The 21576-nt window shown below is 37.0% G+C and overlaps 1 protein-coding gene across 1 annotated transcript; it reads left to right on the forward strand.

The window, feature by feature from the left end:
• Nucleotides 1-1747: 1747 nt before the first annotated feature.
• LOC135701283 (arginyl-tRNA--protein transferase 1-like) lies at nt 1748-21357 on the forward strand. The gene is made up of 2 exons (XM_065222023.1): nt 1748-1911; nt 19677-21357. The coding sequence occupies exons 1-2, from the start codon at nt 1876-1878 to the stop codon at nt 21186-21188; spliced, it is 1548 nt and encodes a 515-aa protein (XP_065078095.1). The 5' UTR covers nt 1748-1875; the 3' UTR covers nt 21189-21357.
• Nucleotides 21358-21576: the final 219 nt, after the last annotated feature.

The raw sequence follows: 21576 nt of genomic DNA on the forward strand, positions 1-21576 counted from the left end.
TCTTGCTTCAACTATAGAAGTAGTCAGAGATTCAAGAGCATAATTAATTTCTTCTTTGATTTGCAAAGGAATGTTTGGATCGAAGTTATGTTCGAAGTTAAATGTTCGATATTGCTCCCAATCAGCTCAATGGTAATTGAAAGTAGAGCTGTTGGGATTAGAAATTATTTCTTGGGTTATTTCAAAAGCTACTGGAAGGTGATCAGAACCGAATTCAGCATGGGTAACCAATTGGCTACAAATTTGACATGAATCAGTTAAGACCAAATCAATAGTTGAGGGATTTCTTGCAGAAGAAAAGCATGTTGGGCTGTTTGGATATTGAATAGTGTAATAACCTACAGAACAATCATCAAACAGAATATCACCATTGGAATTGCTTTGAGCATTATTCCATGAGTGGTGTTTTGCATTAAAGTCACCAAAAATAAAGAATTTAGACCTATGACGGGTAAGTTTCTGAAGGTCACCCTTGAGAAAATTTTTTTGCTGGCAAATAGATCCACACGGCAAAAGAGCATGATGCGGACTCGACAAATCATAGTTAATTTACTGATATTTTTTCAAGTTAAAATCAGTTGCAATAAAGTTTGCATGTTTTTTTTATCTCAGCGAAAAATATGGAAACTCTAAAAGTAAAACCGTAACTTGACCTCTGGACGATTGAATTTCAGGCTGAGACTGATATGATATTACTTTGATTGATGGGATAAACGGACTTGATGTTGTTTTCACATTTTTCGTGATCAAAGTTCTTAGTTTTATCACATAATATGAAAGTAGGTGCCTGATGAGGTCAAGATCACTGATATGCGATTATAGGCAGTATAGTCATTGAAGTGTGTCTTAGTAACGAGTTTTTGATGTAACAGACAAAAAGTTTAAATTTACACATTACTGGTAGCAATATAGAAAAAAGGGAGGATCAAGTATCCCCCTCTTCCCATATTGTCGATTATTTTGTAAACTTAAGATAATTGCTTGAATGTTAGTTTCCAATTCTATTGAAAATAAATAAATAAATAACTAATTCCGTTACATTTTGAAAACATGGAAATAATTCCACTCGAAAATTGTCTGCTCCGAAACGAAATGAATCTAAAAACATACGAGAAATCTTTAAAATATTCCGCAAATTCCGTGGAAGAGAAATAAACGGAATAACTCGATATATCGCATACACTTATTCACAGATAAAATTCAGCACAAACTTTAACATTCTAGTGGTAATCTGATAAAAGTTTCCAAGATTTCAGTCACACATGATATCACTTACTCAAGTGTACTTAACTATCATTTTGATTGAGCAAACCGTAAAGACCAAAACCATTCTATTAGAACCAGTGCATTGGCAAAAGTACATTGTAAAAATGTAATTACAATTGTTAAGTCAAGATGACTAACTGACAGAATGCTAACTTGTATTGGAAGTCTTCCTAACCAATGGCATCTTATTATCATATTATCACGCGGTCAAAAACATTTCTGCGTGACACTAAACTGAACGAAGAGTCACGTTCAAGGTGCTCACGTTCAAGACAGGCGGAATAGTAAACGACGTTGTTTAAAGACTCTTTGCATTGCATTGATCGGTAGGAGCATAGGAGTCGAACGCACGACAAAACTGCTCAGCTTTTTGGTAATTCACTTCGTTTAGAGAGGGGTAACCATTGATCTGAAACCACAAGGGAGTACGTACGTTGCAATTGTGATTTGTTTTTATTCAAGTTCAGTGCTATTTGTAAGTCCGCAGTGTACACTTTCGCTTTAGTGATATCGGTTGAATATGTGGTGAATAATTGACATTTAATCGAAAACGTTTAAACAAACGAGCTTGGCTGATAAACACAAATCAATTCGCATTCCTTGGTGAAAATGAAACCAGCATTTATCATAATTTTTCTATGTATGGTTAGTATACATTGGAACTACAGATTATGATTTTGGATAGAATAATGCTTAAAATCTCATGTTTAAAATTACATATCTTACTTTGGATTTTTAGGTAATAGAAAGATATATATGGTAAGGTAGGGCAAGATAGGTCAGTTAGTACATTATTCATTTATCTGTTGGGGATGGCTCCTACGTAATGGTACCTCTCACGCCAAAGTCACGGGTTAAAATCTAATCCCCGGGAAAGTCACGAAAAACCCAAGAGTGTTATAGAAAATATGATAAACTTGTTTGTCAATATCAGCAGGTTTAATGTACTTCCAATGATGGTTTGCTTATTTTAAACATACTTTTCATGTTTCTTAACAACATCGTCGAGTTTATTTAAAAATTTCTTTTTTTTTTAGAAATTACTTTAGTTTGCACAATAGAGCAACTAAAAGTGTGCGAGTTGGATTCCTTCAACCGATCCGTATTAATAAACGATTGATCGCTTGCTGGAATGACCACACTTGATCGGTTTCTTCGTATCGGGGGCGAAAATAGGCTGATCCTGGAACGATATGTTGACATGTCGAATATTCCTATCCGATCGATTGGCGTACAAATAAATCGTCACGTGCGGTTTTCCCAGCCAGCGTTCAATCTTATTGAAAGAATGCGCCCAGGAATCCGCCTTGATGGTAGTCGAGCAAGTCGATACTGCAACTTTTGGACCTTCATGGGTTTCCGAATCCTGATGGACTTCGGTGTCACCACTGCACCACAGCAGCTGGAGCTAAAATCTGCTGAATGTAAACAAGGAGGAAGAAGACAGGACACGATAAGAATTGTTTACCCAAATTCAGGAGACGGTTTACCTATTTTTTTACTTAGAATTATGGGTAAATGAAAATGAGTAAAATTCATTAATAAAAAGCAAAACATTATTTATATGGATACGTGCCCGCAGTTACTCATATTTCAGTTTGTAACTATTAGCGTGTAACATAACAAATTACCACCAGTACTCCCCAAAAAAGTGTCGTTAAAAATCGGTACGAATATTTTTGATTCAAAAATATTTTCTGTTGAAACAAAAAATAGATATTTTTGAATAACTAATCAAATACGATTGAATTCTATATTGTTAAAATAAACATGCTTTTGAATTTAATTCAATCGTAATTTTTGTTTAAAATATGTTTCAATTCACTTTGAACAATCATCTGTTTAGAGAATGAACATTTATGTTTTTGATTTAAATAAACAAAATTCGTATCCGTGTTGATCTTGCTGATGTTGAAAAACAGGTGGATGACCAATCTTGCCCCATCATACTCTACATCTTTATATATACGTATAAAAACATAAAGATCTAAAATGAAGCATTTAATAGATGATATACATCAAAATAAATCTTGTGCATTTTATTATGAGACTCCAGTGGTAGCTTTGACGAGTTACTATTTACAAAAAAAAAAGATTTCTACACCATTTTTTAATTATATTTAACTGACGATCAATAACATTCAAAATCAGTTTTCAGGGAAGTAAAGCCGTTGGTCCCCGGACCAAGAGTTGATGAGTCGATAGGTAGGGTCCATGTGTAGGTGCTGCCGCCCTGGCATCGGCAGCATTGGTACTCTGTACGAAAAACAAGATCGACGGAAAACCAACCAAGGAAAAAAAAGGAATCATAGGGTTGGAACCATTGTTGTCCTAAACTTGAAAGTAACATTTTTCATTGAACCAAGTGTCACTCAATCATTTTTTTACCGGCGCCGGTGGTGTAGTGGTAAGCGTGATAACCTCTCACTCCAGCAGTCCTGGGTTCAATCCCAGTCGGCGCCACCGGGATGTTCTGAGGCATACAATCTCTGATCACGCCTTCCTTCGCAAGAGAAACAAAGCAGTTGGTCCCCGGTTCATGAGTTGATGGGTCGATAGGTAGGGTCCAGGTTTGGGAGCAGTTTGGGTTATAAATTTCACCCAATATCTTTATCTTCCAATTTGAGATTTCAAATTTATCCTAAATCTAAACAAAACACTCAATATAATAAGTAATCACGCATCATAGTTGCCTACTGATTTCAATATCATAAGTATGTCAATTTTATTTAATGTAAGAATTATTTTCATATTTCCGGTTAATGTGATTAATATGCTCCCGAATTACGGTATTCAATATAGAGTTGCTTTTATTCTGTTTGTTTCAATGCTACATAAAAATAATACAAGTCAGTTAACGAATTGGAATCATCCATGCAACATTTATGCCTACAATAGCTTCAATGTAGACGTCAATGGTTCAAAATCAATTCACGTTTAGCAAACAAAAAGAACTTGGCCATTATCGATGTCCACACTGGTCTTAATTTGCAATAATTCAATGCAAATTTGCAGAAAGGTCTTTAACCTCAATTCAACTATTAGTGACCAACTAACCCAGGTATATGGGCAGATCAACGTATAAAATTAAATTAGAAATTCAGAACTAAACTTTATGATTCAACGTGAAATGAAAATTATTTGCTTTGGGAGTAAAAATAAGATAATTGCCCCCTGATGACAGCAAAATTTGCCTATGTCTAAAGTTTAAATTTTTTTTTTCCTTTGGTTGGTTTTTTCCGTCGATCTTGTTTTCCGTGCTGAGCACCAATGCTACCGACGTGCCAGGAAGGCAGCTCCTACACCTGGACCCTACCTATCGACCCATCAACTCATGAACCGGGGACCAACGGCTTTCTTCCCATCCGAAGGAAGGCGTGATCAGAGATGTTATGCCTCAGAACATCCCGGCGGCGCCGACTGGGATTGAACCCAGGTCTGCTGGGGTGAGAGGTAATCACGCTTACCACTACACCACCGGCGCCGTTTAAAGTTTAAAATATGTCTTCTTCTTTTTTATGGCTGTAATGTCTTAGCTGGAATTTTACGTCTGTCCTCAACTAGTATTTTACTTAGCATTTTCACAATAATTGAGAGATTGTTAAGCATGCATCATTTACGAAGGGGGCGACATATCTATATCTCAATTATAGATGCTCAAAAATCTCACTCTAGCGAGTCAATGTTCGAAAAATCTTCTTTCATTTTTCGCATCTACTTGCATCGCGCATCATCTTTTTGCAGGAAATTTTCAGGAAAATTTCTACTGATAGTTCTTCCCCAACAATCCTGCCACATGATTAGATTTGGCAGTATGACCGAAACAGTGAATGAACCGTTGATAAACAAATGACGATACAAAGTTATCCCCTGATGCGTGGTTAGAAAACAAATTAAATATTGACACTCCTCTAATCGAAAATCGGTCAATCGACAATAGACGGATTTTCAAACGAGTATGATAAAACATTTGAACATTCGTTTTTTTAATTATCACACCAAATAGAACACCGCCTTATTGACTTACATATACTAGACTTTAATAGGCAGTGAAAACAAATTACATCTAAGCAATATCGATCTGGTTTGGTGAGACATGTGCAATATCATTATGTTTCTTGTAAAAAAAAACATCTTTTAACATGTATATTCATGCTCTTTAAATTGTGCTATTTAATAGGAAGATGGAAGGCGAGAGTTTTTATTTTTTTCATAACGATAAGTGGGAAAACATCCGAATTACAAACGATATTTAATATTTTTGAGCTCTGTGAATGATTATGATTATGCCAGCCGTACGAATTATACTACACATCATATTCATAGAGACATTTAGTGCTTGTATTGGATCCCTCCTATTTATTTTTATCTGGTTAATTCATATAGGAGGCTTTGTCCTATTTAAGAGCTATGTCAAAAACTGGAACAACGGGAATGTTTGGTGCGTTTATTTACAACTATTTTTTGTCCACAATAAGTTAATTTTAAATGAACCTCTTCTTCTGGCCTATGATTAAGCCACTCTGAAATGTTAACCACTAAGATTGGTTAAGCGAATCTCGGTAATTTGGACACCGCCGTGCAGCTTGACAATAAAGGCCCAAACGCAGCATTTAGCATAACATTTTCCGACACTCAGTAGCCAAACATAATTTTTGCTCAAAAGAAGTGAAGAAGCAGTTTTTCGATTCCATTTTTAACTTCATCCGTAGGACGAAGAAAATCCAATGGATTTTCAATGCGTTAAGACGGAATTGCTACTCATAGAAAGAATTTGAAATCAAGAAGCAGTATGCCTTTTTCAGACTACAGAGTTCTAACATGTTATTATTATGTAACAATACAATGAAATTATTCAAATTATCAACCAGAAAAACGACATCAAGATAGCCTAACACGATTTGAACTCCGTAATCTGAAGATAGCATTAGATTTTTAACAATATCTCAACAATTTGCTACTTTTTATCCAATCTAACGGTACATATGGAAAGGTAAATAAATTAAGAAGTTATTTATAGAACATTCTATTTTACGTTAAAAACCGCTCGGAAAAGAGTGGTAAAGTGCAGATTGTTCTTGGCAGGACCAAAATTAGATTTAAATCCTACTTCCACCCCAACTAGCAATTGCCTATTGAAGAAACGACTTATCTTATGCAACTGCAGGCTTAATAATACTTTTACTATTTTTAATAATAACTTCTGTTCAGGCTTTGTTCACACAAATCTGGAAAATTTATTCAACCACAACATTTGGGCTTCAGGCCTATTAATCACAGCCCGGCCTTTGCCTCTATTTTTCGAGTGGTTTTTTTTTCACAAAAGGGAATGTTTTCACAAAAGATGACTTCTAAATTTATTTACTTTTCCGTACGTACCGTAAGATTTGCTAAAGAGAAACAAATTGTTGATATATTGCTAAAAATCTAACACTGCTTCTTGGCCCCAAACTCGGCCTACGGATTCTAAATTAGGCCTAATGCATTGAAACGCTATTTAAACGCCATTGAATTCACTTTGACTTATAGGATGAAGATAAAAATTGATTCGGTCTGAGTGCTTGTTTTGTTTTTCAGAAAAATGGGTGTAAACATTCATATCACGCGTTCTCATTGACTTTTTTCCTTGATTTATTTTCCGTCGATCTTGTTTTCTGTGCTGAGCACCAATGCTACCAACGCCAGGGAGGTAGCTCCCACACCTGGACCCTACCTATCGACCCATCAAACTCATGAATCGGGGACCAACAGCTTCAGCGTGATCAGAGATGTTAAGCCTCCGAACATCCCGGCGGTGCCGACTGGCATTGAACCCAGGCCTGCTGGGGTGAGAGGTAATAACGCTTGCCACTACACCACCGGTGCCGCTAACTTGTTAACTCTGAAACAATGGATTTATTTGATGTTTTCTGCTCGATAGGCTCAACATGAGCGATTACGCCGAAGTAGTGCTCTACCCTACTTGGTGTTGTATAAGGTATGTCGAGAAGCTTTTAATCGACTTACATGAGTTGTAACAGAGCTTATCGCTTGATTCTCGTTAGTTTGGGCCCATACATAAATTCAGCAATCGACTAAATTTACAATAGCGACCAAAAATATCCATTAATACCGTCCCAATGACGCGTTCATCTAGATAAAATTGATAAATAGCAGATTTTTAGCGATGGGCCCAATCTTAGATCCATACACCGAGGCAAAAGATCGTAAGAATTCCATTAGAACCCCTTATGAATTTTAGCCACAAGAAATCGATATGAATTTATTATGAAAAATACAGCAGGCTGGAACCGAACCATGGACGTTGAGATTACGGGTCCTATGTCTGGACCACTCGTTTGTCGACGCTTGGGTAAATGGATTGGCTAAAGGCATATAAGAGCTACCTTAAATATGTAAGACGAAAATATTTCATAAGTCGCGCTTATGAAGTTCATATGTGTCGTTCATAAATCGAGCCTTATGAAAATCTTAAGTCTATTTGCCTCAGTGTAGGCCAACATTAGAGCCATTTTCCCTACATACATGTTGTTGTTGCATGTGATTCGAACCATGTAAGTTCCGATCAACAGCCGCTTGCCGTGCCATCTGAGCTATCCTAGAATACATCATATGGGCAGCTCAATAATCAATAAAAGCTTGCTTGAAATTGAGTACCAAATCAGCACTTCCGATGTTTTACAAGAGACCAAAGTTACCTCTTCACCTCTCCAATTTCCAAGGAGAGGATGCTGGGTTATTTTTTAAACCTAATTAATGAATTCATTGACGTGAGCGATGTGATCGATGATTACGTTTAATTAGGCGTAAAGCACAAATAAAAAAGGAAGGGAAGGGTATTGAACTCGCGACCATCTGCTTGGAAACTGGAAATCGCAACAAGTATTCTACTGATTTCGTCATTGTTAGACTGAACCAATATTGTGAAATAATAAACCTAATACGTCGTTTTTAAAGCATTTACAAAGTATGCTATTAAAACATGGACGCATAGTGGTATAAGAGCTATAATGCTGACTGTATTAACCTTTATTCAGCAATATTGTAAAGCGATGCAATGAAATCTACAAATGGAGATAGAAAACATTCATTAGAAGTCTAATAAAGCGTGTTATTAAATCAATTGAAAACAGTTGAATTCAAGCGTCAATGTATGCATAAATTACACTTATTCAGTTTGTTATTTGATTAAACTTCTGGTGGTGAATCGGGAAGACAGTCATCGTTTATAAATCTTTTAATAAGTAAACTTATCAGATCAGAGCAAGCAGCGAAAAAAGTTGCATCCATCAATTTCAATGAGCATGTGTCAGCACGTAATTCGTCAACCCGTTTTATTTAGAATTTTACACTGTAATACAGCATGTATTCAATATATATGCTTATTTGTGACTCTGAATTGTTTGTTGGGACGTATGATATTGTCATTAGCTAACACAAAATCAAGAATACCAGTATTTTGATTCGCAACTGATTGATTTGCGTTAAGCCATGCATATTGAATCCGTCCAACAAAATTGCCGAGATATACATTTGCTGAACATCTATGACCGAAAGTTCATTCGACTAAACCATATTAGATTGATTGTATTCTCCAAACTGAATTGTGATGTCTGAAACTTCCAAGTTCGACAGAATCGCTCCAATAGAATTAACGTGATTAATAATGTCGTATTATTAACACCAGTCCACATCGACCCCCTTTTTGATCCTCCACTATTGATCCCCTTTCTGATGAAATTCATGTAAGCAATCAATTTGATGATGAGAATGATCCAGAGATAATTCCAATAAACATTCCATTCCAAAAATGCCAAGTTCGAAAAGCTTCCCCATTGTGTTAACCACTTTCGATTTCCATGCTCTTCGCAAGAAACTTTTGAACTTCTCCAAATTCAAGTTTTCACTTATAAAAGGCCGTCAATGTGATTGCCGTGTATTGGCTGAAACCTTGAACGAACGTCTTCTCGAGTATCTTACTTAGAAGAAACACATTTTTTTACTTATGACACGAAAACTGAACATTTGTTCAAGGTTGTCTTTTTGGAGGCGAACCAGCCTCAAGCTGAAAGCCTCCTAAATAAAGATAAATCAATCAATCAATCAATCAAGGTTATCTTGAAAGGTAAGAGGTGAATTCCTGAATCAGATCAAAAATGAATTGGCAAATTTACTTGGAGTTGAGTCAGTCCAAGTAATCAAAATGAAAATGAAATCCCGTCCTGGTGATTCACGCAACGGGATTTCTAATGATATGTATTAAGTTCACTTCAAGTTATGTGAAATAAATAACATTAAGGCCTAGCTTTATGCTCCATATCCGAGTGAAGTGAGAACACTTCAGGAAGACTGGAGGAAATTTCCAAAACCTCACTCAGAGCCGTAAGTGCAAGGTAGGTACGACCAGGTACTAATTCCTCTGCTGTTTACAACGGTCAGCGAGGAACAAAATCTACATTTGTACTCCCAGGTACCAAAAACGCACATGTTTCAAATTCTCAACACTCGAGGACTAGGTACGAATTACAATAAAACAAATTTATTAACGGAACAAAGAATAACTTCCCGTACAATTTTACATATATTTCTTCTTAACTACTAGACAAATAAAAATCGCATGGGCTCAATGCCCAGTGTTCTTGCCGGTTACCAAATTTCAACTGTCCTTCGATCGATCGTTTGTACGTTTCTTAGAGGATCAGCTCGGCAGGATATCCGGGAGATGGAGATGGATATCGACGAGGCACTCATGTTTGGCTAAACTCCTCGAACTCAGATTATGCCGTATAGATGCTCATTCATCGTGAGCTAGTTCATCCCATAAAGAACAATGGTGTCAAATCTAAAGAGCGCAAAAGAGCTCGAGCTCAGATTGATGCTCAAGCTGAACTTCCACAAACACGCATCACGATGATTGATACGGGGTTCGTTCTTGAGTGAGGCGCTCAGGCACTCACTCTCTTTTCGACGTTATCGCTTCAGTTGATCGGGCCGATCGAATACAGGTAGTAGTTGTTGATTATATACATAATCATATCCATCTTCATATCTGTTGTGGATCAGGAATGTAATCTGGGCTGGGTAAGGCATGTTGGTCACAAACACTCGCTGTTAAGAATATTCAGTAAGTTGAGGGAGCTACCTATGCTCCTATTACAGCAGTCGATCTCATAGGCGTAGCTAGAGGTGGTGTCTTTAGCAACCCTCCTTCTTGGCAGAGGATTGATCTATACCCGCTTTGCTAAAATCATCGTGCTTGGAACATATTGAACCGAATGGGCTGTATTTTTACATTTCTTTATGACCAGATTTTCAATGTTTTTGTCGTCATGACAGCTTTCACAAACCGACGACATCCCTCAGCTTACCCAAGTGGCTGTCACGAGACATTGGGCCGTATGAATAAAAAGAGTTTACTTTACTTTCCCGTGCTTTTCTTACGGGAAAAGTAAAGTAAATGCTTTTATTCATACGACCTATTATATACTATTATATGATCCTGAACAGACATGTCGGCTGATGTCAGAAGGTCAATTTATGATCGACGTTGGCCTAATGTCGAGTAGTTGTCGAGTCAATTATGTTTTTATGTTAGTTAAATGTCGGGTCAACATCGGGTTGGGGTTTGGTAGAAGTCAGGTTGGTGTCGGGTAGGCTTATATGTTTCGTCGGAATGTCTGATCTGCTCAAGACCGCGTCTTTTTGAAAAATATCGGATGAAAATTTTGCAATGGGCAGCACGAACGGGATAGCAACCAAACAAGCTTCGGCGTCACACTTGTAGTGTAGCAGCAGTCTCACGACATACGACAAAAAATTCAAAGACAGCAGCAACGAATCGGCAGCTTGACGGACTGCTTGTTGTATGTAGGAGAACGGTACATAACGCACCCCCGGGGTAAGACGCACTTTTTCATTTTATTTTGAGATTTTCTTGGAATTCTCAATCCAATTCTAGGATTTGTCATGCGGGATTTTGATTTCAGATGCTATGCTAGAAGTACTGCTTGATAAGACAACAAAAAAGTTACGTAAAAGCCATGAAAAACACAAATGAAAGTCAGCTGGTGCGTTCTGCCCAGGGGGTGCGTTGTATACCATTCTCCCCTACGAGGAACGTTCCGAATGAACATCCGAGGCTGTCATAGCCGAACGAACAAAATACATGAATAAGAACGAGCTGTCTGCTTCTGCTTCTTCTTCTTCGCATTTCTAGCTTATTGCATACCGCATATTAGCTTATTGCGGGCTCTCAACTTAGTGTTCTACACAGTTCGAAAAAGTAGTGTAAATTTCTGTTGAGTATGATGCACATAAATGGAGCGTCACATATTATATAAAGTTTACATTATATATCATGTAAAGTTCTGAGACATTTCATGCAATATAGCAAATATTGTATACAAGAGCCCATTGTTGGAAACAACATTGTTTACAAGTTACTCGGTTGCGTGAAATGAAATACAAGTTTACGTGAATGAATGTTTACATCATTATTAAAATTCAGAATTTTTATCGGTGTAGATGCACTCCCACAGTTATTAATTGAGCGTTTCCGATGCCTGTACCATTTTTGCATTAGTATAATTGTGTGGCAAGTACAATCATACTCTATGCCCAGGGATGTCGAGAAATTTTCCAGCCGGAAAAATTCCTAGACCGGACCGGGAATCGAACCCAACCACCTCCAGCATGGTCTTGCTTTGTAGCTGCGGCTTTCCGACTGAGCTAAGGGAGGCTGTCGTGTACTGCACAAGACGGCAACGTTGCATGTCGTATGACAGCCTCACTGTGGGCTGTCGCTTATAGCTCAATTTCAAGGCTGTGGTAGGAAAAAGAAAGTGACAGGAATACTGTCATGAGGCGGTACTTTTGGTATGCCTGCCTACACCTATCGACCCATCAACTCATAAACCGGGGACCAACGGCTTCACTTCCCTTCCGAAGGAAGGCGTGATCAGAGATTTTATGTCTAAAAAAATCCCGGCGGCGCCGACTGGGATTGAACCCAGGCCTTTTGGGGTGAGAGCCAATAACGCTTACCACTACACCGCTCTAGCTGGTACAAATCGAAATCAAAATTCTAGCCATCATAATTCTAACCAAAATTTTCAAAATCAATTTAGGTTGCATTACCGGATTTTTTACAGAAAGCATGAATCGATATGATTACTGATATGTTGAAAACTAACTCCATGTTTGATGAAATTCTAACTGAAGTTAAATTTGCGAACAATATCGTTATGACACTGAAATTTTCTAATAGATTTTTAGTCATTCATTTTTTTTCGAATAATTAGAATGCTGGAATTATGAAAGATAATGAGGATGAGCTCTACAATTATTTACGAGTTCAAAACTGATAATAAGGTAAAAATAGACCCTAATTATTACCGTGAACCGTAATGATAGTCTTGATGAAGTCGGTGATGGCGTTGCCATCATTGTTCATAGGCGTATCAAACTTCAAATCCTTTCTTCATTTGAAACCATAGTTTTTGAAACTTTGGGGGTTTCCGTCGAAACAAAACTTGGACAACTTATTTTTGCAGGTTCCTATTTACTAGTTCAATGCGTAGGCCAGCAAAATAATTTTCTCAAGGGTGTCCTTCAGAAATTTACCCGTAATTGGTCTAAATTCTTCATTATTGGTGATTTTAATGCAAAACACTGCTCATGGAATAATGTTCAAATCAATTCCAAAGGTAATATTCTATTTTATGATTGTTCTGCAGGTTGTTACACTATTCAATAACCATACAACCCAATATGCTTTTCTTTAACAAGAACTCCCTCCCGTTATTGGTTTGGTATTAACTGATTCATGTCAACTTTGTATCCAATTCATTATCTATGCTTACTTCGATTCTAATCACCTTCCAGTAACTTTTGAAAAATCTCAAGTAATAATGCGTAACCCTAACAGTTCTACTTTCAATTACCATAATAGCTGATTGGAATCAATATTGAACATTTATGGAATATAACTTTGATCCTAATATTCCATTGCAAGCCTAAAATGATATAAATAATGCTATTGAATCTCTGACTACTTCTATAGCCTGCCTCAGTACCAAAATACAAGGTGAATTTGATTTAATTATAATTGACGATAATCTTCAGCTCTTGATCCGTCTGAAAAATGTCCGTACGAGACAATATCAAAGAACACGCTATCCAGCAATGAAAGTTATCTGGCGGGATTTACAAAACCAAATTAAAAACCGATTATCTGCTCAGAGGAACACAATTTTTGAAAATAATGTATCGAATATTGACCCATTTGGAAACTCACAAACATTTTGAAAGAAAAAACCTCAAAAACCTATTCCAACGTTATAATTTTATTTACAAATGGGGAAAAAAACTCAAAAACTTGCTAAGCGGTTTGAGAGTGTCAAAAATATCAGTTAGGGTCTTGCGGGATACCATATTCAAATGTTGTAGACACATGTTCCTTGCGTTATTTTTTTACAAATGGTCCTTCCACAACAATAATGCAACGTCACATGCTTATGTTGGGCGGAATAATACCATACACGGTAACCAGCGTAAACACATTAATGTGTAAAATTTCACACATTTCGTGAAAAAAGGGGCCTACTCATAAAATGTGTAAACTGCGTTTACACATTTATGTGTAAACCCAGCAAACGTCAAAAGATGTGTATTTTTTACACATTTTTCAAGGACGGTTTTTACAGCAAAATGTGTAAAAAGTAATCATTTCTAGATTATGGGTTTTTACTAGGTTTTTTATTAACATCAGAATTTTCTTGTTTGTGTCAATGGTAAAATAAAGACTGCCGAATACAATAATATTTTATTAAAAAAAGAAATGCCATCAACAAAAATAAGTAGCGGCACGTGATTACCTCTCACCCCAGCAGGAAAGGGGTTCAATCCCAGTCGACGCTGCCGGGATGTTCTGAGGCATAACATCTCTGATCACGCCGAGGATCACGCCTTCCTTCGGAAGGGAAGTGAAGCCATTGGTCCCCGGTTCATGAGTTGACGGGTCGATAGGTAGGGTCCAGGTATGGGAGCTTCCTCCCTAGCGTCGGTAGCATTGGTGCTCAGCACGGAAAACAAATCAAGGGAAGAAAAACAAAAATCAGTATATGAAGTATATAAACTAAACTAAAAGTAAAAACTATGAAAAAAAGTATAAATCACTTACCCTCTAACATGTCCATCGTTGGGCACTGTCCAGTTTGGACCGTAGTTCCTCCACTTTCCTGCTGTTCTTCACTATTTAGCAAATGGCATGCGTAAACAAAGCAGGATGCAGCAAAGTTTGAAGTTTTTTTTTACCCATTAATGAGTATAAAAATACACATTTTTTGTCTGGTACTGCATACTTAAAATGTGTATTTTTTTACACATTTTAGGATCTCCAAATATACACATTTTTTGACAGCTGCATATAAATATGAAAAATGTGTATTTTTTTACTCATTTATGTGTTTACGCTGGTTACCGTGTAGGTCCCGAAGAAACGTGCTCAATTTTTGGGCTCACCTCTGGTACTATCTTCGGTCCCAAGCTTGTCGAATCACCCCTCGAAACATAGGAAAAACCTAAGAGAAGAGATGACAATACGGGGGCGAAAATGAACCACTTTTCTGTCAAACGTGACCCAGCTCCTGATTGGCTGATTTCATGTGCGTAAGATAGAGATAGAGATAGATAAAGATAGGGATAGAGATAGAAATAAAAGAGGAAGAAGCCAATTGTCACCTCTTCCTCTGAGGGAAAAACCAATAACCCCTCATTTTATCTGTCAAACTTTCATAGCGAATCAAAACAAATATAGTGTAGTACTAGATTTTCGACTAGAATGGGGTACATTAATCGTTTGCTTGGGACCAATAGGCTACTAAAGTGGTGAGCCAATTTAAAATCGTTAGTTTCGTATTGATTGTTGATAATACTCCATTGTAGTAAGGGGGCCACCAAAAAAAAAACGTGACATGTTGCACACTTAGTTTTTTCTACCAAGCTCGGCTGTGCAACTCTCGGCAAATATATGTTTCACTGAGGTCTCAGCAAAAGTGACATTTGATTCGTAGATAAAAGATGGATTCTTCAGTGGTGTTGAGTACTTGGCACTGATGAAGTCTGCAAGTAGTAGACAAAATACGCGTATCTGTCAAAAGATAAGCAATTATAACGGAATTTAAAGGAAATAAACCATCCCACTCAAAGCTCTTCATAGACATTTGATTACTGAGTCTTAGATAATGCTCAGCTGAATCTGAATGATATGTTTGCTGAGATCTCAGTAAAACTTTTTTTGCCGAGATTTGCACAGAAGAGCTCGGTAGAAAAAAACTAAGTGTGTAAAGCATAAGTATATCCTAGACTTATATACAATCTTGTCAAATATGACCCTAGAAAAAAAATCAGTTTATCGCAGAGTTATTATGTAAGAAACATTTCACGATTTGCATAATTGTGGATGTAACTTGTGTCTTTTGAAAACTGCTGGGAAGAAAACAAGATATTAGAGGTCCCCTTGGAATCAGCGCTACCTACTCCCATTATTCACTCAATCCTTTCTGGTTTTAATCAAATCGTCATAAAAACTGTTTCTAGTGCTTCAATAGGTTCATGTACTGAATTTTTGCAAATAAATTTTTAAATTAGATTGATGGACAGCGAAGCATTGAAATCAATGCATAGATCGTTCGGAAATAGCACAATGTATTTATGCGTTGAAGATAGAAAAACAAGATGTAGTATCAACATAATCCGAACATTTCTACTTTTTAATCGATAATACATTGTATGGTTCTCGTCCTGGCTAACAACAAATTAAACCAACCGTTAAATGAGTGAACGATGATCATTGTGTGAAATTTTCTGTCTGTTTGTCTGTAATATTAGACAGTGTATAGATAGATTTAGTAAAAAATATAATTGCATTAACTTTGAAAATGTCTCATTTATAGTTTTCAATCGCGAATATTTGTTCGGCAACACTGCACCAAAAACTTAAGCTATTAATTCTTTGTTCAGTTATCTGCTGAAATCATTAAAAATAATAAGTCTGGAAATTAATTCCATTGCTGTAAAAAAATGCGTCATAAATTTAAAAATCTTGTTTTAACATTTATTTCAATTTTCTAAAATACTATATCCAGACACTATGCTTTGAACTTTTTATCGGTTAATCTATCATATGTAAAAAACTGAACACGATTCCAAATATTTAGTTGCATTCCCTTAAAAAAAATCACGTTCAAAGTTTGCAATCGTTAGTTTAAATTGAAATTTGGCAATCCTGTAAACAATTTATCTTGGTGTGATATTCCATGATTGTTTTAAAATAAGTTTATTTATTAATTTATTTATAAGGAAGGGTAACCAGGAAAAAAAGCCTCATATTATCTGACATTTGTTGATTTGATATGTTTTATGTCATTAAGTGTTTTTTTTTATGAAATGAAATCCAAATTGAAGCTCGATTTAGCTCGAAAATCGACGTTCCTTGATTGAAAGGAACACGGCCGATGGGAGTAACTCAACATTGAGTCGAATTCGACTCAAAATTGCAAAAAATAGCGTTACTTAGTGGATGAGTAATATTTTTCTCAAAAATCTGCTCAAATATCAGGAAAATTTATGCAAACTTTATTTCGTCTATGAGTAAGCTCGTAGATTGAGTAAACATTTCATCGATTTTCCTGACATTCAAACTGATTTTTGAAGAAAATTGATGCACATATTACTCATCCTTAAAGTAACCCTCCTTTTGACCAGTTTGAGTCGAATACAACTAAATTTTGAGTTACTTTCATCTGCCGTGAAGTGAGCAAAGCAAAACGGAAAAATTCACACGGAGTTAAATCCGTCTTAAAATTGCACACATCTTCTTCACAGGCTTGCTAAAACTTTGCGCTTGGCATGTTCAGTACAGGTGACGGCATCACGGATCATAATTTCTAGGAACACCTTCAGCACACCTCGGGTTTCCTCGTAGATCAGACCGGAGATAACGTTGACACCACCACGTCGAGCCAGACGACGGATGGCAGGCCCTGGATGTTATCACGCAGAATTTTCCAATATCGACAAAGCTGCATCATCATGACTGTATGTAGCCAATGGGAAGCGAGAAAATATGGTACCGGCAGAGCTGGTTGTCTATATAAGAGGTTGCTAACTACGCTCTTGGCTTAGTTTCGATTCACCCGTTCAACCATTTTGCGTATCATTTTGTCATTTTTTTATGCATTTCAGTTTTGAGTAGAGTGAAAGAGATAGAACCAAAACATTCTAGTACATTTGGTGAAAATGCTAGTTCAATCTAGTAGTAGTGTTGCCATGTGGTACAATCCAGTAGTAGTGGTGTTGCCATGTGGTACACTGAAAAATTGCAATAGCAGGTTAGTCACCAAAGTTTTCGAGCCGCTCCGTCTGGCACTTCGTTTGTGGTATTACCAAGCCTGCCATCCGTCGTCTGGCTCCCGAAGTGTGCTGAAGGTGCTCATAGAAAAATCCGTGTTGACGTCACCTAAACTGAACACGCCAAGCGCAAACTCGTCACGGCCATGGATGTCGTCTACGCTCTGAAGCGACAGGGACGCACTCTGTATGGTTTCGGAGGTTAAAACTTAACACCAACATATCAAAACGGCCCTTTTCAGGGCCACCAAGTTCATTTCAGAAAAGAGTTAGAATAGAATACAAATTCTGTATTCTTTGTAGAGTAACCCATGATTCACCCATTCAATTTGTCACTAAATACATCAAAATAATACAAAAATCATAGGGAAATAAATAATGTTCTATTTGTAGTCTTATCGGCGGGCTAAATTTATTCCGTTTCACTTTCATAAACTGAGAAACCCTCATCGTATGCATTCTCCTGATGCGCGACATTTTCGAAATCGTCCGAACCGTTAAATAATACAGAGTACAGAGAGTGTAGACTTAAAGTACAGAGAGCACAAAAGGAGAGAAGCCAGTGTCGCTACTTGATAGCAAACTACTCATGATTATAGTCGCTATATTCATAGTCTGGCGGATATAATCTCGGGAACCAATTGAGCTGTCAAATAGCGGAACCAATCGAGCAAATCACGACCAATAACAGAAAAGAGCACATCAGCTATTGCGAACAAAACTTCGGAAACCCTTTTCTCGTGACTCAAGGGTCGCCTACGCAAACTAACACCATCTTTGGGTTGAGGAAAGTTTCCCCTATCCGACAACGCTGGTAATTTGCGTTCGATTAGCGAGGAATCAATAATCAACGTTTTGTTTATAAAAGTTCATAGTACCTTTTCAATTGTTGGTCTACAATATATTGAATTTATTCCGCTTTTTGATAAATCGAAATTCTATCCGCCAGACTATGAATATAGCGACTATACTCATGATGGGACGAGTCTGTGTACTTAACCGGCGTGTTTTTGAGTTCTTTGGCGTGAATGTTCCCGAAAATGTCAGTATTTTGCTATAAGCAAATGCAAAACAAACAATTTTATTGGCAGATTTGGGCAAATTTTGACCTTTTTCATGCTACCGGAAGGTATGCTGGTCACAAATGCCGCGCCAAAGTGATTTTCTGCGCAAGAAATATGTATAAACGCGGATAAACACGAGGTCTAGTGATAATAGCAAAGCTTGCCAGAAACCATCAGAGTTCAGGGCCACCACAACTTTCTACAAAAGAGTTGTGTTGTGAAATTCACTTAATTCCAAAATAATATCCGAAACAACAAACTAGAAAATCGAACAAAAATTTCGTAGTCAATGCGGTCGTGTCTTGTACACTACCCTCCATTTTTTTTTTATCTGTTCGTAAATCAAAGTGCTACATTACAAATCATGTTTTTATTTCCAAGCGCTATTCTATGTTTGAATTTTCAATTTTCAACAATATAAATATTATATAGTTATAAAATACCATAGTTGAACATAAATTCACACGTTATTTTTTTTACTATATTAGAAAAAAAAAATTAAATAAAATAAAAATAGGCTCACTCGCAACGCTATACGGGGCATTTTTTAAAATTTATTCCCAATTTTTGTTTCAAGTAAACCTGTCAACAGATAGTTTCTTGTAATTGTATAGATAAAAAAAGTGTACAAATACAGCAAAAAATAAATTTTAATATTACATTCAAGAGGATGCACTACAATCATGTCGAAAATCTCATGTAATTTTTATGGCCACAAAAATAAACAAATGCAGTAAAAGCAGCGTAATGTCAGTTCATGCACTGTATTAATGATAATTTTGTCATTTTTGGCTAGTAATATTACATATTACTATTATAATTACACATTACACATTAATATTATTTGATGTGATATCAAAATTATTTTTTTGCTGTGAACTTCAATTTTGTTTTGTATGATAAGAGATCTCAAAGTGAGTATTTTCCCTTTCACAGGTACATATAATAGCAGCGAAACCATTCCTTGAAAATCTACTGCTCCAAGTGGCAACATCTCTATCGTCCTCAACGCCTGATGATCCCCAGTCGCACGTTAGCGACTTCCGCGCTCAGCCCAAGGCGAATTCCCGATCTGATAGATACGAAGTTGACTCTACAGATGAAGGTAAAAATAATACGACAACTGAACAAACGGATACGCTACCATCTACAGGAATCCTATGGAATAGCAATGGATTTCGGTTATTTCCATGGCTGAGAAGCAACAATGTCACTGAGATGTATTCCGATATAATTGGCAACATAATTGGATCAGCACGTGAACGGATCACGGTTGCTTTTCAGCGCCTTCTATCTCCCTTGCAACGACATCGACAACAGCCCCATCATCAAGAACAGCAGCATCGTAGCGATTTTGGGTCAAACGAAATCGATGCTGCAAGCGCAAATTTAATGAATTCACTTATTAAGAACGAAACGAGCAAAACCAACAGTTCAAATGTAGCGACCGATGTCAACGGAGAATCGAAATTATTTGTCAATGCTAGTGAGATACAATCTGAAAAAATGGATCACGAGCCAGTTATCAAAGAGACGGTAATCTCATCAGATGCCCCTTGTCAGACGAAAAACAACAACAACCAAGTAGAAACTACTTCCGAATTTGTAGGATTAGCATTGCCTATTGAAGAATCTAACCAGCCGAAGGTATCATTTCAACTCGACAACGATTATGCTTTCGAAACAAATGAGTCTGTTATTGGTCCTATTCAGCCAGAAAAAGGGTTTCTAGCGAAAAGATTAGAGCACATCTCCAAACGGCTAAATGAGACTCGCAATCAATTTCGAGCTAGAACAATACAGGCCGTCTCTTCTTTGGTACCGCTTGTACATCTAGTCACTGAAAGAAGAGGCCGCAAAATCGTCAATTCATTGGAAACAGCAACGACAAATGGATCCCTGGAAAATTATAGCACAGCAAAAAATAACGAAGAAAATAATTTTCCTTTACCGCCGCATTTATCTCGTCTGTCGAGTAATTTATTGGCATTGCATCCCAGGAGTAAAGAACGGCGAGCTGCACTAGTGTTTCAGAACGCATTCAACAAATATGCTCAACTAGTAATTAATGGTAGAAACGCATCTACAGGCGATGGAAATTCAATCTCGAACACGATTGAACAAAAAGAAGGAAATGACAATTATTCTACCGATGATGCGGGTGGTGCCAACATTGCTGGCGAGGACGTTGACGATGGCGACGACGACGACGAGGACGACGACGATGAGTACGAAAACAAGGATGACATTGCTGGTAGCATTGGAAACGGTACCGGTGAGGAAGTCATTGATAACAACGTCTCTAGTCGTGCGAGCTATATTTCAGCCACCAAACGAATGAACATGCAAAGCGTAGCAACGGTCGGAATATTAATTCTTGAAGTGTTCGGTTCAATAGCAGGCTTAACCTGGGGTGCATTCAACCAACTACAATTGCTTTTCCCCTAGTTCCAATGTCATTGTGTCATGTCCTTGAAGAGCGATTTAATCGTTGTAATGCCATCGTAATGCTCCGCCGAGCTATGTCATTGGAAACAGTGCAACCATAGAAGGATCACGATCAAACTAGGTAATAATGAATGTGTGATAGTAGCTGCAAATAATCTTGTTGTAAATGTTTTTGGTGTAATACACGAAATAAATCAGGAGTTCATTCCAATTAAATATGATAAATATATGTTAAATATGTTAAATATATGTTACCTGATCATTTTATTTATTTTTGATATCAGTTTTTTCTCTTAACTGTTATATGTTATATATTAATCCCAATGTAGTGTTTTCTTGGTTTCTACCTGTGCTGAGATTACAAAGTGACTTAACCATGGTCAATTTT

The sequence above is a fragment of the Ochlerotatus camptorhynchus genome, unplaced genomic scaffold, assembly GCF_037179485.1.
Source record: "Ochlerotatus camptorhynchus isolate MF236.1 unplaced genomic scaffold, CSIRO-AGI_Acam_v1.1 ptg000152l, whole genome shotgun sequence".
Lineage (NCBI taxonomy): Eukaryota > Metazoa > Arthropoda > Insecta > Diptera > Culicidae > Ochlerotatus > Ochlerotatus camptorhynchus.